The sequence below is a fragment of the Chrysoperla carnea genome, chromosome 3 (assembly GCF_905475395.1).
Source record: "Chrysoperla carnea chromosome 3, inChrCarn1.1, whole genome shotgun sequence".
In the NCBI taxonomy this organism is placed as follows: domain Eukaryota; kingdom Metazoa; phylum Arthropoda; class Insecta; order Neuroptera; family Chrysopidae; genus Chrysoperla; species Chrysoperla carnea.
This window is the reverse complement of record NC_058339.1, coordinates 8908239-8925299: the sequence shown is the minus strand read 5'-3', so window position 1 is coordinate 8925299 and position 17061 is coordinate 8908239. Positions and strand designations below refer to the sequence as shown.

At 29.8% G+C, this 17061-nt stretch overlaps 1 protein-coding gene across 1 annotated transcript in view; it reads right to left on the bottom strand.

The window, feature by feature from the left end:
- Window positions 1-86: 86 nt before the first annotated feature.
- The window catches only part of LOC123295835 (TOG array regulator of axonemal microtubules protein 1), a 55680-nt gene continuing 38705 nt past the window's right edge, over window positions 87-17061 (bottom strand). Inside the window, exons 11-17 of the mRNA XM_044877297.1 lie at window positions 15632-15719; window positions 12964-13173; window positions 12704-12830; window positions 2553-3070; window positions 1688-2295; window positions 1006-1313; window positions 87-390 (exon numbers count right to left, since the gene is read on the bottom strand). Of these exons, the coding sequence (XP_044733232.1) occupies window positions 267-390; window positions 1006-1313; window positions 1688-2295; window positions 2553-3070; window positions 12704-12830; window positions 12964-13173; window positions 15632-15719 (1983 nt within the window). The 3' untranslated portion in view covers window positions 87-266. The remainder of the gene's footprint in view (window positions 391-1005; window positions 1314-1687; window positions 2296-2552; window positions 3071-12703; window positions 12831-12963; window positions 13174-15631; window positions 15720-17061) is intronic.

The window sequence follows — 17061 nt, the reverse complement described above, 5'->3', positions numbered from 1 at the left end:
GCCCATCACAACTATTAATTAAATTAATTTTGTTGCGACGGCGGGAATCGAACCCGCTACCCTAAGCATACCGCGGACGGAATTGGTTATGCCTTAACCAACTGAACTAAAATTTACGGCATAACATGATGCAAAAAAGTTTGATCGCCCAGCCTGGATGATTCCTGCCCACTGGACTCAACTAAATTGTGGTACAACAAGGACTATAACAGTAATTATCACAAATAATTAAAGCAATATTCTACTTAATAATTAAAATTATGTATTTATTTAATACTCTTTAATGTTTTACTAATATGTCTCATTGTGCTAGCAGGTACTACATCTAAGATTACTTTTTGGTAATTATAGTGATGCATTAGATTCTTAAATATTTGTTTTGCATGGTTCCTGTAAAAAAAAGTTAACAAATTATTAATAATAATAATAAACGGTCTGAAAAATCGGACAAGACTTTATTATATTATAAAATTAAGATCCCAATTCTCACATAGATTTGGTTGCTTTCAAATTATTAAATGTTTTTATGGTTTTCCCAAGGGTGTGAGCCTTCTCGAATTTTCCTGGATATGTAGCCTATACTAATTCTAGGAACACCTTAAGGTCTAGCCTTGTGTCAAGTTTAATCGAAATCGTTAGAGCCATTTTTGAGAAAACCCCAAAAAAAAAGGTTTTCCCTAGGGTGTGAACCTTCTCGAATTTTCCCGGATATGTGGCTTATACCAATCCTAGGAACACCTTATGGTCTAGAATTGTGCCCAGTTTAATCGAAATCGTTAGAGCCGTTTTTGAGAAAACCCCAAAAAGCCTATTTTGGCCTAGAGGGAAGTACCCTTAAAAAAAGGTTTAGGGAAAAAACGAAAAAATCATCTGGAATTATGACCAAACTGAACCTATGTACCGAGTTTGAGAAAAATCGGTTGAAAATTGAAAGCTCCAGCTTGGTAACAGACATACCGACATACCGGCGGACGCAATATTTTAGAATAAATTAAAAATAAATACCTAGTTTCCAGACTTCCTTCCGTTAATAAATTTGCAGACGTTATAATAAGGCGATCTCTAGTTTCTCGTGGAAGTTGAAAAATTTTTTCATAGCCTAATCGTTCAACGATCGAACAAATATGTCGAGCTGTTGCACATCTAACTACAGCATTATGATGCATTGCACCTCGAGCCGCTAAAATATTAATGACTTTTGAAGGTGGCATGTTTGTGCACATACTAGTCAAAGCTGCATTCGCATCACCCCGTAAAAATTTATTTGTGTCAGCTGTTCGATGTAATAAAGGTGCAGCAATTTCTTCCATTTCCTAAAATATATGAAAAAATATGTTGAATTTCTTTTGCCTGCAATCAGTCGCCAAAATCAGAAAAAACGCCGAAATTTTCATGGATTTTCTCGATTCTTAACAAACTTGGATTGTTCATTGGGACAACATCTTAAACAAGTTTGCTAAAAATCAGAACTACCGATTTTATTTGAATAAAATTACGTCGATAAATTTTGAAAGGCTTTATCTCGGAAAGTATTGGATCTACCTACAGAATCTCGTCTTATATTGTAGTAAATTTAGTCTACTTTAAAATATTTCGGAAATAATTTATCAAAAAACTAGTCCTTTTACGTTATCAACGGTTTAGCAGACGATATGTAACAAATTTTAGATTATAAGTGATTACTTACGATTTCTAAAGCTCGTTTAGGCACACTAAACAATTCCACAGCAGCCATACAAGCAGAGCGAGCTACTTGTGAACGTAAATTTTTAATTTGTCGACCAAGTGATACAGCTACAGGATGCATTTGATTTTCAATTAAATCAGGATGAAATCGTATTAATCGTACCAGATTTTGCAACCCTGAAACTGTAACTTCCCAATCTGTATTATCAAGTTGGTTCATCGTCATATTAAATGCTTCTTTTGGTTTATCAAAAGGCTTCAAAGTATCAGGAAATGGACACACTTGTGAAGATTTAATAGCAGTATTTTGTGATCTATGTGATGATCCATTTAGTAATCTTCCAACAGTCTGTTTTGCATTTAATTTTTGTCGTTTTAATAAATAGTTGTGGGGTTTGGATGGTGGTAATTCAACAACTTTTGGAACTTTTTCTAAACTTATAATGGAACCAGGCAGTGATTTAGTACTTGAATTCAAAGCTGTATTCGATAAATCTTCGACACTGTTTTCAATAATGGGTTCCGTAGATGTTTGCTGAGCAGGCGCGGAGTTGACACTTTTTCGTTCAATTATTTCAATATCAGGACTTGTCACTTCAATTACAATACCTGTAACAAAAAATGAATTAGTTTTCTGTTAGCTTAATTAGTCAATACTCGCGTTATGAGCATTTTGCGCACACTCAGTTTAAATTTTGAAATTTTACTACAGTTAAAAAAAATTTGACGTATGTGCAGAATGCGTGGGAAAATCTCTCATCACGTGGCTAAAGATTACTGAAATCTTGACGCGAGTGCTGATGAGTTAAGCTACACTTTTCTTTGTCTAATGCATATATTATAATAACTAGGAAAATAATTTGAACCTGAATCATTTTCATAGTTTGATAAATTTGTTGAGGATGCTGATTTATATCCGCCACTAACACTGCCCGCATCTTCATCTTGCACTTGAACATTTGTATCTTCTATATCGAAATCTGAATCGGACACAATTTTCTTTTCACTTTTCGCTGGACTACTTTCAAAACTCGTAGATCGTTCAGATGTTACATATGCTGACGTACTAACATCTTCTGGTGTATCTTTATTTAAATAAGAATTCGATGCAGCTGATCTTGATCGAGAACTGATTGTTATAGGTGAATCTGGTACGTATGTATCTTGATCTTGATCATCAATTGAGTCTGTATGTGACGATGAAATGGAAGCAGACGATTTATGTTTATCAGTAAGTTCAATTGGTGGAAGATATGATTCAGCAGGTGGTGTGTTATAAAAATGTTGTAAATCTGATCCAGATGAGATTGTGTGACGAATATAACCGGATTGTAAATCATTTTGTCTTTCTGATGATATCACAGGAGCACTTGGGATTTTATTTCTGTAAACAAAATGAAAACATGTTTTAACGCAGTCCTTTTGGCGCTCCCTGTTGATGACGTATTAATATGTGACCTGTCAGTTGGTGAGAGTGCAATGTACCTACTGTTTACTACAGGTGTAATACCCACGTTTGTAGTAATTATAGTATATATCCATGGTAATACCATATAAAATATAAGTAATTAATATCATACAGTATGTCAACAAGTCTGACAAGCCACATACTATGACTATGAAATAATTCTAAAATGTACAAATTGACCAAAGTTGAGCTTTTGTCAGTAGATAGTTGGCATAATAAGTAAACGGAAAATCATTATCTTCCATTAAATTATAGTTGGAAGTTTTCCCACGGGAACTAATTTAATTTGATAAGAGGTTTTTTTTAAACAGCAAGCTGTGACATCCACAGCCGCCATATCCGACGATTAGCTTTTAATGCGTTAATTAGACAATATAATGCCACTGATAAATTTAATGAGATATTTGATCTTCCGATATTAGGTAAACATCCGATATTGGAGTGGTTTCCCTTTCTGACCTCTGCCAGTGTAAGAAAACAGTGTCTTTAGTGTTAGAAAAAGTAGTCAGTGCTTCCTGCTTATGATTTATTATAACTGAAATTGTTCAACAAGTTTTACCTTGAAAAAGCTTGAAATTATAATGCTAAAAAAATAACACAATAGAAATATTAAACATATATAGATTTACGGAAAAGAATAATTAATCATAATTCAATAATGAGTTTTTAATGTTTTAAAAATAGGGTCAACCATAATGTCTGCGGTACAATTGACATATGCTATCTTTATCTAGTTCAAAGTGAGGTCAATTAAATTATACCTAATAATTGATTAGATTATACAGAACTATTTCTTTCTATCCATTCTTAATTTGGGTCAAGAAGTTGGTCAGTGTTTGCTATGTTTATAAACTACTTTTCCTAGTTGTAAACAAAAAGATATTCTTTTATTGATTAGCTGTTTGAAATGTTTAGTAAATGTTTTCTAATGTTAATGGTCCTAATTACAGTTTAATGTATGCAGTTTCTATATAAATAATGTAGTTTTTATTATATTTATTCGAGACTTAAAACTAATTAAGGCCAAAGACGGAAATATCTATGGCTAGGATTTTTTAAATGTTTCAAATTTCAATACAGAAATCGCAAGCTAAATATTTTTCATGCGTGATTAGCAGGTCCGTAACTAGGGCGTGGCAATGGAGGCACCCGCCACCGACTCAATGGAATTAATTCCGGGACCAGGACTCCATATGCTTGAAACCTATTGGAGCTAGGTTATTTTTGACCACAAATTTGAAAAATATGGCCCAAATTTTGTAGGATTATATACTTAGTTTATCAAAATCGGATAAAATTTGGATGTGATAGAGCAAAATTAAATTTTTTGGATTCTGATGACGTCATAAAGTTAAAAAATTTGATTTTCTTGATATCATTGGCAAATTTGATCCTATCTTATTGGAATTTTTTTTGAAATCCACTAATTTTGGGGCATTCTTTTCAGAAGCCATATCAGTTTTTCGCTAGCTATTACTTATGTGCTTAATTCCAGGACCATGACCCCACTTTCTTGAAACCTATTAGAGCTAGGTTAATTTTGACTACAAATTTGAAAAGTATGACCTAAATTTAGTAGGATTACATACTTAGTTTATCAAAAATTGGATAAAATTTGGATGTGATAGAGCAAAATTAAATTTTTTGGATTCTGATGACGTCATAAAGTTAAAAAATTTGATTTTCTTGATAACACAGGCAAATTTGATCCTATCTTATTGGAATTTTTTTTGAAATCCACTAAGTTTGGGTCATTCTTTTCAGCTGCGATGTCAGTTTTTCGCTAGCTATCTCTTATGTGCCTAATTCCGGGACCAGGACTCCATATTCTTGAAAGCTATTAGAGCTAGGTTAATTTTAACCACAAATTTGAAAAGTATGGCCCAAATTTAGTAGCATTACATACTTAGTTTATCAAAATTGGATAAAAATTTGGATGTGATAGACAGGCGGACACCGAAAACGGTGACAAATTAGGTGATTTTATGAACACCTGTACCAAAATTTTGTTGGTACATATGAAGATAAAAAAATTCTTAAAAATTCAAAACTGTCAACCATTGATACTGTAGTAAATACAGGATAATTAAACAATTAACTATGTTAGTTCATATTTTCATTTGTTAAATAATACAAAAAAAAAATATTATAAAAAAGTAATTTACGGTTCATTTTGTGGCGTTAATTGTATTTTTAACACCGTATCCGATTCAATACGTATTGGTGTTGTTGCTTCCACACTTCCAACTTTACCACGGCGAAACATACAAGGACAACAAAACATCGTTGAACAAGTGATAATATTATTATAATTGTTTCTTTTATAAAACGTTTGTTTTTTATTGAATTCGAGCTTTTTTGATTCATGATTCGATCGATTAAAAAACTGTTGCACATCAATCATATTTTTAAGGAGATTCATTCAAATATTGCTTAACAGGATAACTTGGAAGGTAACACTATACACAAGGTAACACTATAGAAAGAGGTTCACTTTTTTAGTACAATTAAGTTTATTTTGATTTTATAAAAAATATTAGGCCACTGAACATATTTAAGTACTTAAAAAAATTTCCAAGAATTTAGTCATGCATACGTCATGATATTTCGAATGTCATGTACCATTCTAGATTACATTTAACACACATGACGAAAATTCAAAACTGATTTTTTGTTTCAAAGCCCAGCATATTTCTAAATTAAGAATTTTAGCTTTTAAAGCTTCATACAATATCGGTGCGTTTAATATTGAATAGAAACCAACACAAATGTTTCTACAATTGATTTCGATAAAGAACACTCAGTTCGAATACCACCGTTTGCCTTGTCGTCACGATGTAGCCAGCGTATGACAACGTAATAATATATATGTATATAGATTATTAGTTGTACATTAATGTGTAAGGACTGACCACCGATAATAAACTACCAACAAACACGATTTATTCAACACGATTGAGGTAGCTAAACTATTTTTTCTAGGTACTTGTAGGAGGTATAAGGTATACGTCGACATGTGAGTGGGTACGATACATACATACCATATGAGTTTTGTATGTAGAAAAGGGTTGTAGGTTGTGTTTTTCCCCGCATATAATCATGGGTGGTAAATGAAATAAAAAAAAGTGGCGTCATTTTCATTTGAATGGTACGTTAGTACAAGTGGCTATAACGCTAAAGCTTATCTCTTATAATATCTTTAGAATTTATACAGGGGTAACTCAATTTATTTTTAACCCCCGAACTAAAAAAAAGGAATCTTATAAATTTGACCGCTATCTGTGTGAGTCTATCTGTCTGTGGCATTGTAGCGCATAAACTGATGAACCGATTTTGATTTTTTTGGTTTTGTTTGAAAGGCAATTGAATGAAGAGTATTCTTAGCTATGATTCAAGTGAGAATTTAGGGTTTCATATCCTTGGGTGAAAATTCAAAAAGCAACACTTTTTTACCTTCTTATGTTCAATATAAACTTTGACTCGGAAAATGACTTGGAAAGAAGATGCTGTCAAAAAACTATTTTTCGACGTCATTTTTCCAATATGGCGACGCGAGCGGCAAAGATACAAGGCAGCAAAGTGGAAATTCAAAAAAAGCACCTCAAAATCTATAAAATCACCTATTTTCAAAACTCCCCGCAAACTTTCCAGGCCAAACTACCAAATGACTACACTACTTGTAAATAAAAAAGTAAGCGCTACATTTATAATGTAGAAAGACACGTAAGGAACATAATTCCTATCGGGTGTCGAACGAAACTTCTCGTTCTGTTTTATAAATTATAAGAGCTTAAAAAACCAACACAATTATGGTAGCCCAAGCACGATATAAAAATTTCAACTTGATATGACTTTTCATTTTTGAGTAATCGTGATGACAGACAGAAGGGCAGATAGACGAATAAACGGAAATAGATTAATCAGGTGATTTTGTGAACACCTCTATACCAAAATTTTTTTCGTAATTTCCTATATACAGGGTATAAAAACTTGTAAATAAGTTTATATTATTTTGTTTTAAAGAAATTTTTTCTAGTAGGGTACTACTTCGTGTGATTATTGGAAGAATATTAAAAACTATTTCCTTTAAAATTAATAGACGTTAATTTAGTTAGGGTGTATGAGCTAAATTGTTTTTTGTTATTTAATAGCAAAAGTTTTCCATCTAAGAATCAGATATAAAATTCACGCAAGCATTTCTTAAAGAAACAATGACTTCTGGTCAACCACTTATATATATATATATATATATATATATATATATATATATATATATATATATATATATATATATATATATAAACTAAATTTAGGTTAAAAATATAATAATAATTACTATAATATAAAAACTTTACATAAATGGAAGAGTTTTGTATCTTGGATCAAAATTTACAATTATGTTTATTTTACCCTGTATATATGAAATATATTTCAAGGTATACTAATTTTAGTTTGTAACGCATGGAAATAAATGATGATTTCGTTAACATCATTTTTTACCCACGAGGGTACAAATTAAGACAAAACTTTGGCGTCAATTTTCTGCAATACTATAAAACATAGAGAGTTGAAAATTTGCAGGTGGTTTCAACTAGTGGTCTTGTGAAAAACGAAAAAAAGTTTAGAGCACAAATTTCTTTCTTAGAGGACAAAATAATGGCAGTGTACATAACTATGCGTATGCGTGCGTCTTTTCGAACTTTACCTCCTCAATATTCAATGTTACGTATAAAACTTAAACATGGCGTAATAAATACACACTAATAACTAGATTAAATGAGAATTAATATTTGATTAACATTTCATAACTAAATAATAAAAGGAAAAGTTTTTTGTTTTTTCAATTTGGAAATCATTTTCTGAGTTACTCAATTTAAGGAAATTAAACTTTGTTTACATGTAGCTGATTTCTCGTAGATAGCAATTTATTTTCAAAAAACTTTAAGGTACAATGCCACCCAGGTGCAATACTTTACCCTATATAAATAAATTGCTTATATACGATTATAAATCTTAAATGGTTTTGTTTTAAAATAAGATTAGACTTTATATTTGAATAATATTAGAATAGATATAACTGACTTTATACTTCCTAGATAAAATATATTAGACTTGTAGGCATTGGCTCAAAATTTCCAACGATTTACTATAGTAAGGCGATCTATTCGAAACTTGTTTCACAAAATTGACGTTGGTCTGTTTCTGTGGAAGGGGGAATATACAAAAATTGGAGCAAAAAGGTTTCTGGTCACATGCGGAATATTAATCTATTAAGCTTTTAACCGAACAAGAATCAATGGACAATATGCGATCCATGGCATTTTGCAAATTCAAATATGGGCTATAAAATTGTCCAAAGAATACTCTCTTAAGCTATGTCCATCGAGTCGCGGGACACCCTGTACATAAATTATATTTTCGAATACATTCAAATAAAAAATTCATTTTTTAATTTTTTTTAATTTTTCTCTGACAGTTTCAACTAGTGTCGATTAATTGTATTCAAGGTTCAATTTATATATTTGAAGATTTTGAACTTACAAGTTCAACGTTCGATGTACCACCTTTGTAAATACTCAATTAGAAATCCGACAGAATTATAAATTATACCAATAATGTTACAAAAATATAATTTTTATGAATGACAGCAATAAAAACTTATTAAACGTAGGTAATTCATTCATAAAGTTCGTTCCTCTTATTTCAAGGTTCTTGAAGGTTAAAATTTTACATATGCATATGAGGGCATGTGTATAGTTGATACCTATTAATAATAAAATTACTTTAACAGTTTACTGATCCTAAAATGACCTTAGTTAGAATAAAAGACTAGGTTTTATACTTGACTTCACTCGCAATAGGGACGTTCCTCGAGTAAGACAAAAAAAGCACGTTTTCTTAGGAAAATCCTTAAATCGTGTATATGCATTCTCACTAATGCCCTTTATAAGCAGGTTAATTTTTTAAAACTCCTGAGAGTGTTAAATTTATAGATTAGTTAAATATATATGTTAGAGCTACAATAATTTTGAACGCAAATTTAAAAATAGTAACCCAAATTTAGTGGGATTACATACTTGGTTTATTAAAATTGAATAAAATTTGGATGTGATAGATCAAAATTAAATTTTTTGGATTCTGATGACGTCATAAAGTTAAAAAATATGGTTTTTATGATAGCACAGGCAAAGATCCGATCTTATTGGAATTTTGGGTCATTCTTTTCGTCTGTGATGTCAGTTTTTTGCTAGCTATCACTTATATACTTTATTCCGGGACCAAGACTCCACATTCTTGAAACCTACTATAGCTAGATTAATTTTGATCACAAATTTGAAAAGTATGACCCAAATATAGTAGGATTACATACTTGGTTTATCAAAATTTTCAAAATGGTAATATATATTTTATTTGAAAATTTTCATAGCCTTCGTTTTTTGTTTTTTTTTAAATGCCAGGATAAATATAAAGACACGTGCCAAATTCGAAGGTAATAATATAAAAATATTAAAAATATTACGTAAAGACATTTAATTAGGTATAATAGGTATTTTCTCCAAAGTGGAAAAAAATAATCAATATATATGCAGAATGCTACATGAAAACACATGTTAATAACAACTGCTACTTCGTTACAATATAGTCAGTCTCCTTAGCTACGTCGTATATAATTATACCTACGGTGAAAATAAAAAATTCAATTGTAAACATGTTTTGATTATGATATTACATAGGTAGTAAAATTTAATACAGTTAATTCAGATATTACAGAAGGAAATCGGCAATATAGGTAAAATAGAAAATACATATACACATTATATTTTAATTCATTGAATAACCGAACGTTTCAAAATCGAAACGCCGTTAGTATGATTTAGAGGACGTTCACGTTTTCCTTAAGGACGTTCACAAAAAAATGAGTGTATGGAAATATTTATGACTTACTTTTAAAATTTGAGGGTAGATTCTGTTAGAACTTGGAAAAGTTTGCCGAAAATTATGAGTAAAATTTTTCGATATATACCATAGTTTTTGATATATTGATGTCTAAAGATTTAGAGAAAATCACTTGCAGAAGAAATAACACAAAAATGCCATTCATATCATTACTTTAAATGTATTTTATAGAAAAGCTAGTATCACTTCTTATAAGTTTCAAGCTTCATCTAAATTTGCAACTTTTCCCCTTAGCCAAAAGCAGAGATGGCGAATATTGTATCAAATTGACATTTTTTCTAAAGAAATTTTTAATGAGGCCATAGACGTATGGTAATTTTGTAAACGCAATTAACTATTATTCTATGTGTAAGCAAACTATGCATCATCCTTCGAGCGCTCGTTCATAATATAATAATTCATAGAGAACTTTGTGATCGATGGCGTGCTCGAAATATTGCATCGCAGATTGTTTCGAGTTGTTTCTAGAAACAGACATATGTACGTTTATATCACAGTTACCTCTCTCAATATGTACCTTTTGTAAAATAACATTATAATTTGATTGGACTAATTGTAAGCGTGTTTGTAAGGTACAGGTAATTCTAATGTACCTTTGAAGGTGTAGTCTTCTATTTTTATGATATTTACAATTCACGTTCAAGGTTAAAAACAATTCGAAGTGTTACAATACTCTTCTAACTTTCATATGGTTACATATGTATTGTATGTTTTAACCAATTCTTAGAAAAGAAAAAAGATAATGATCGAAATGAATTTTTTACAGTAATATATCACCTGAATCGAAAATTTTGGTCTTGGCTTTGCTGCAAAACTCTTGCAGGAATCTTGAATTTAATCTAGATATATGTATAAGCGAAATGCCACTCACTGACTGACTGATCACGTGATCTTAATCAGTCTTAAATCGACTTAGTAAGTCTTAATCTAAGTGTTTAGAAACAATTAATTTAAATATTCAAATTGATGTCCCTGTTGATTGATTATTTTCGATTTTTCGCTATTTCGGGCTTATGGGCCGAAATTGGAAGTAATACATGGTTAAAAGATGAAACTCTTCTGTAAAAATTTTAGGGTTGAAGGTTAGTGTTATATTGCATATGATAGTAAAAATAATGAGAATGTATAACCATACAAATTTATAAATTCGATAATATAATATAATAGTTAGATATATTGATTTTAAAAAGTAATCAGAATTAAAGTAATATTTTTTTGCTTACAAGTATTTCATGCAGTGAGTAAGCATTGAAATAATTTACACCTACCCGTGGTGGATATTAGTATAACTCCTAGGCTCATATACAATTATGTGTGATTTTCTTTCGCTAAGAGCTCGCTTTCGATTTATAAACAAATAGCGGGCCGGAAAAATGAATAAACTTAATAATTACAATCGTGCTAGCTTCGTTGATATTGCATAAAACGTATTTTTATGTGCATAACATTTAAATATAGACTCATACCTTTAAAATGAGTACCTTAAAGTACAAAAATTTTATTTACTGGCCAATTTTACGGATCCTTTTGTTTATAATATTAACCATACCTCTGGTTCTGTTGGTCGTATCAAGACGAATAAAAAAAGAAAATATTTGTTTTTTATGTAGAATAAAATGGAACTATAGCCGTATATAAAACAACTAATTTGTTTATAACAAATCCCCCCCCCTAACTCTGAGCGATTGATTTCTACCAAAACTTGAAAGCCTACTTAGTAAGTCCACCGCGTATCGTCTGCAAGTATTGTGCTATTCCTTGGTATCTAGTTGGTGCAATAGTATTATATTGTCTAGTGTATGGTAGTTAATATTTCATAAAGTATAACACATTATTAAAAAGTTCATCGTCAAATTAAATATTTATATCAACTAAAACGAATGTTTTTATTTTATTATTATCATTATTGTTAATGTTGTTATGTTGTAAAATCAATATCAGCTCAATATAGCTCAAGGTTTTTATTTCAAATGTCATCAATGATGTCATAATTTAGATCTAACAAGAATTTTGCAGATAAATGAAGACCTACCCAGGTCAGTAACTAGGGCGTGGCAAAGGACACACTCGCCATCGGCGCAACAGAACTTAAGGCCCAAAACAAAAAGTTAGTAAAGAATTATGTAAGAGGCGCTCATTAATTTACAATATTATAAATATCATAATATGGTGATAGAGCAAAATTAGATTTTTGAATTCTGATGACGTCATCAAGTTAAAAAATTCGATTATTTTGATAGCACAGGCAAATTTGATTCGATCTTACTGGGGTTTTTTTTGAAACCCACTAATTTTGGGTCAATCTTTTCACCTGTGATGTCAGTTTTTTGCTAGCTATCACTTATGTGCTTAATTTCGAGACCAAGACTCCCCATTCAATTAACCTATTAGAGTTAGGTTAATTTTGATCACAAATTTGAAAAGCATGACCCAAATTTAGTAGGATTACATACTTGGTTTATCAAAATTGGATAAAATTAGGATGTGATAGTGCAAACTCAAATTTTTTGATTCTGATGACGTCATAAAGTTAAAAAATTGGGAAAAAATTTTCTGAATCAATGCGGATGATTAAATTTTAATATTAATTACCTGGATGAATGATGATGTGACTGATTTGATGTTTGATGATAATATGTTGTACCACCACCACGATGAGCAGGAACTGGAATTCCTGAAAACCGGTCCCGTCTAGGATTCTGCTTTCTAACCGGAGAATCTGAAAGATAAATAAAAATAATTAAATTTACAACAAAAAATAACAAAGAGAGTTTTCAAATCTGGAACAATCGCGCTATTAAAGACTTTTTTTTTATATATTCCACCTTTCTAAATTCTGTATTACATCTTACCTGTGGACCCTGAAGAGCTATAACTGCTGTTAGCTGTTGAAAAAGGTGATTTACTATAATATCTTGTTGAATTTGACGGTGGATTTTGAGTCTCTGCACTGCTATTAGTTCTCTCCTTATTGAGAGGTGGGAAACTTCTTTGTGTTTGTTGATGCTGCTCATGTGACGAGTTGTTGTTATTTTTCACAATATAAATTGGTTTTATTGGTCCTGCAATAAAAATTTTAATTACTATTGTGAGTACTGTACATTGTGAGTAATATTCATTAATTATTAAATAAAAATGTCTAAAATATAATTTAATAATAAATTCGTTTTTCGCGTGTGTATAGAATATATCACTTTGTATCAAAGAAAGACTATTTATTTCGATTTAAGTGTATTAATTAGATATACACGTAGCAGCATTAAAAATAAAATATTAATAAATGTTTTTAAAAATTGTACAAGAAATAATTTGTTGGATAATGAAAACAGTATTTTGTTATATTTCAAACTTTCTAAGCAAGTTATCTAATGGCTGATTTTCGAGAAGGCCTCGGTTAGAACTACAGAGTAGAAATCGATTTGTTGAAACTCTGACTGTGCCTTCAAATTGTCTCCTCACTAAATATATAAGGTATTTGGATATCGTAACAAGTAAAATTTATAACAATTTAAAAAACCCCCGAGAAATTTTTCGAGTACGGAAGACTACATTCGCACTTGAAACGTATGTAAGAATACTCTCCATTAAATTACCTTTTTCCTTAGAGCATTCTCCAAACTGAACCGATTTTGAGGATCATAGCCTATTTTTTAGTTATTCGGGGTACGGAATCCTAAACTCGAAATTGAAACATAGTTAAGAACACTCCCCATTAAATTACCTTTCAAACGAAACAAAAAAATCCAAATCGGTTCATCCGTTTAGGCGCTACGGTGCCATAGGCAGACACACACACACAGAGCGGTTAAACTTATAACACCCTTTTTTTTGGTTCGTGGGTTAAAAATGAGAGTGATACCCAAAATTTTAAATCAATTAATTACTCTTGTACACGTTTTTTGTGAAAACCGACTATGAAAGTTTTATTATTTTTTATTTTCACTCTTTATCAAAAAAAATGTACGTGTTTTATCATTCTAAGTGTTATAACTATAACATTCAATGTGAATCACATGTAATGTTATAGAAATAATACTTTAATGGTTTATGGAATGGTTTAAGTTTAGCGTTTATTTTTGACTATACCCAGATTTTTCATTTTTATTATTAAATAATGAGACTGAGAAAGTTCTATGATTATAAAGCTTAAAACTTGAGGAATATTGATAAAAGTTTTTTTTAAAATGTAAACGTAATATTTTTAAAAGCATTTATTGACTAAAAACTAGGATTTATTACGAGTTCTTTATATTTTTTCGGGTAAACATACCAAGTATTAGTCTCAGTCCATTTGCATAGAGAAAGTATTTAACGCCTTAGCTACAAATCTCTGTTTCAATACTACAATTAATATTGCAGTGTTTTAGGAAATTATAGAAAGGTATTTTCATAATCTAAGACCCTGAATATGTGAACCATGAGAGTCGCATTTACATGAGGTATTAATTTTAGTAACTAATATGTTTATACATTGAATCAGTAAGTTATTGGTGGAAACGCAGTTAAATCGTCCAACAGTATATTTATTACTATATGCTATGATTTATTTGCGCTCCCACCATATTTGTTCACATAGGTACTTTATATTATGAGAGAAACAGTCCGTTGACTAACTTGAATGATTATTAAATATTTCAACAACTATTAAATTTCAATTCATTCGGTGTATTATTTCTAGAAAACCATATGTTACTTTTTATACTATTATCATTTAATCTTAGAATTAACAAAAGAATTTAATTCCAACGAAAAAATACTATTTTTGGTATTTTCCTTAATTATAATAACCTTTTCAACCGGAAAATAATCATATTCAAGGTAACATATATATTATATATTATTTTTCATTGATATTATTTCATTGCCACATTGATGTCACAGAACATTTAGTTTTTGGAGTGCTGAATTCAAATTCGACTTTGGAATTTTACTAATACATAAGGTTTTTGAATTATATTTATCTAAAATGGGAAAAATCTGTTTTTCGGTTTTATTTGAAATTTTGTCACTATGTAACTTTTTTTTCTCATATGGAAATTGGAAGCCTTCGTTTTCCTTTCTTCTTCCTTTAAAATACTTTTTGAATTTTTCCGATATCTTTCTTGTTCTTCTAGAAATCATATTATATTTATTATAGTTAAAATACACATTGTAGTACTACTAATATAAATATTTAGGTATAATTAATTAATTCTGCTGATATATTACCTATTTCTTATATTTCCTGGAAAAGATTTCGGAAAAATTCAAAATGGCTTTTGTAGAGGAATGAATGGTATTTTCTGATAATGTAAATGTTTTTGTGAGACAAAATTAATCACTGGTGAATCGTTACTTCGAATTTAGGGAGAAAACAAGGTTCTTCCATATTAATTCCTCGCAAACGTGACGTGCTGAAACAATTTTGCGCTCAGATTCGTATTCAGCACATCAAAAACCTTTCAAAATGTAAACTCATGCTTCTCGGACAAAATTTGTGTTGACTTGTGAAATTAATTGAAATATTTAATTTTTGCATACCACTTGAAAATGATGAGCGAACTGGATGAAGTGATGGATCAATTGCCCATACACGGCTGGTGTCTAAGCTATATGGTTGGAATTCATCCTGGAAAAAATTTACAAAATATTAAAAAATACCTAAAAGATTATCATGTTTATTCATATTTGTGTTTGTTTATTAAACTCTTGTATACAAATTATATATAGTTTACGCCATTTGTATCATAATAAAAAACGTCAATTATAATCGAGAGACTTTTACGGTTGAGTTTGTATGTAAAAGTTTAATACAAAAACATGAATAATAAATACAAAAGATCATTGATTATAGTTAGAACGTTTTTTACACAATTTCTCGATGTAAACAAAAGCCTATACCAATAAAAGTTTTCTATAAAATAACATTAACCCAATGACCTAGGTACCTATATAAAAAAATATTACAAATAAAACTACTAATTAAAAATAAAAGAAACAATAATTAATTGTAAAATATTTAAAAATTACCTGTAATAAAATATAATTATTTGAATAAACAAACGGTCGAATACCAACGATTCTACACAAAATCATAATGAATTGAACAAAAATATTTTTTATTTATCAGTAACTTTTTATTTTATTTTTAATATTAAATGAACGCAAGTTGTTTAATAAAACGATAAAATATTTTTTTTATAATATTAACCCAGTAACCCATAACAATATTATAATAATTGATTTAAAAATGTTCAATAAATAATTAATATAAAATAAATAATAATTTAATCGATTTTTTTTTTTCAGTATTTATTTATTAATTAAAAATATATTTAACAAGTATTAATATATTGATTTTAAAATATTCACTTTGTTTTAATTTCATTTTTTATTTTAACTGTATAGATGATGAAAAACTAGACAGTTTATTTACGGAGGTTTATCGAATGATTGGTTGCTCATAGCAACGTGTTTCATTTGTGTTGGTTTTTTCCGACGAATTGTTTAGAAACCTAGTTCAATTAATAAAAGTTAAAAAGAATTTAAAAAGTTGCAATTTTAATTTTTTGTCAAAATATTCATTTGATCAATTAAGCATATTTTGAAAGCTGGCGTATTTCAAAGTGATTAAGGAAGTGAAAGACATAGATCTGCTAAGGCATCATCGATTTTTCAAATATCTCAAAAAATGTAAAAATAAAGCATTTATTCAGATCTTTTAGCCATTTTTCGCTGCAAGGAAAATGACTGTATACCAATGATGCTACTCCCTAATTTAAAATGGCATTCTATCTATTGGATCAAATTTGGATATGATAGAGCAAAACTACATTTTTTAGATTCTGATGACGTCATGAAGTTAAAAAATTTGATTTTCTTGATAACACAGGCAAATTTGAACCGATCTTATTGAAATTTTTTTTGAAACCCACTAATTTTGGCTCATTCTTTTCTGTGATGTCAGTTTT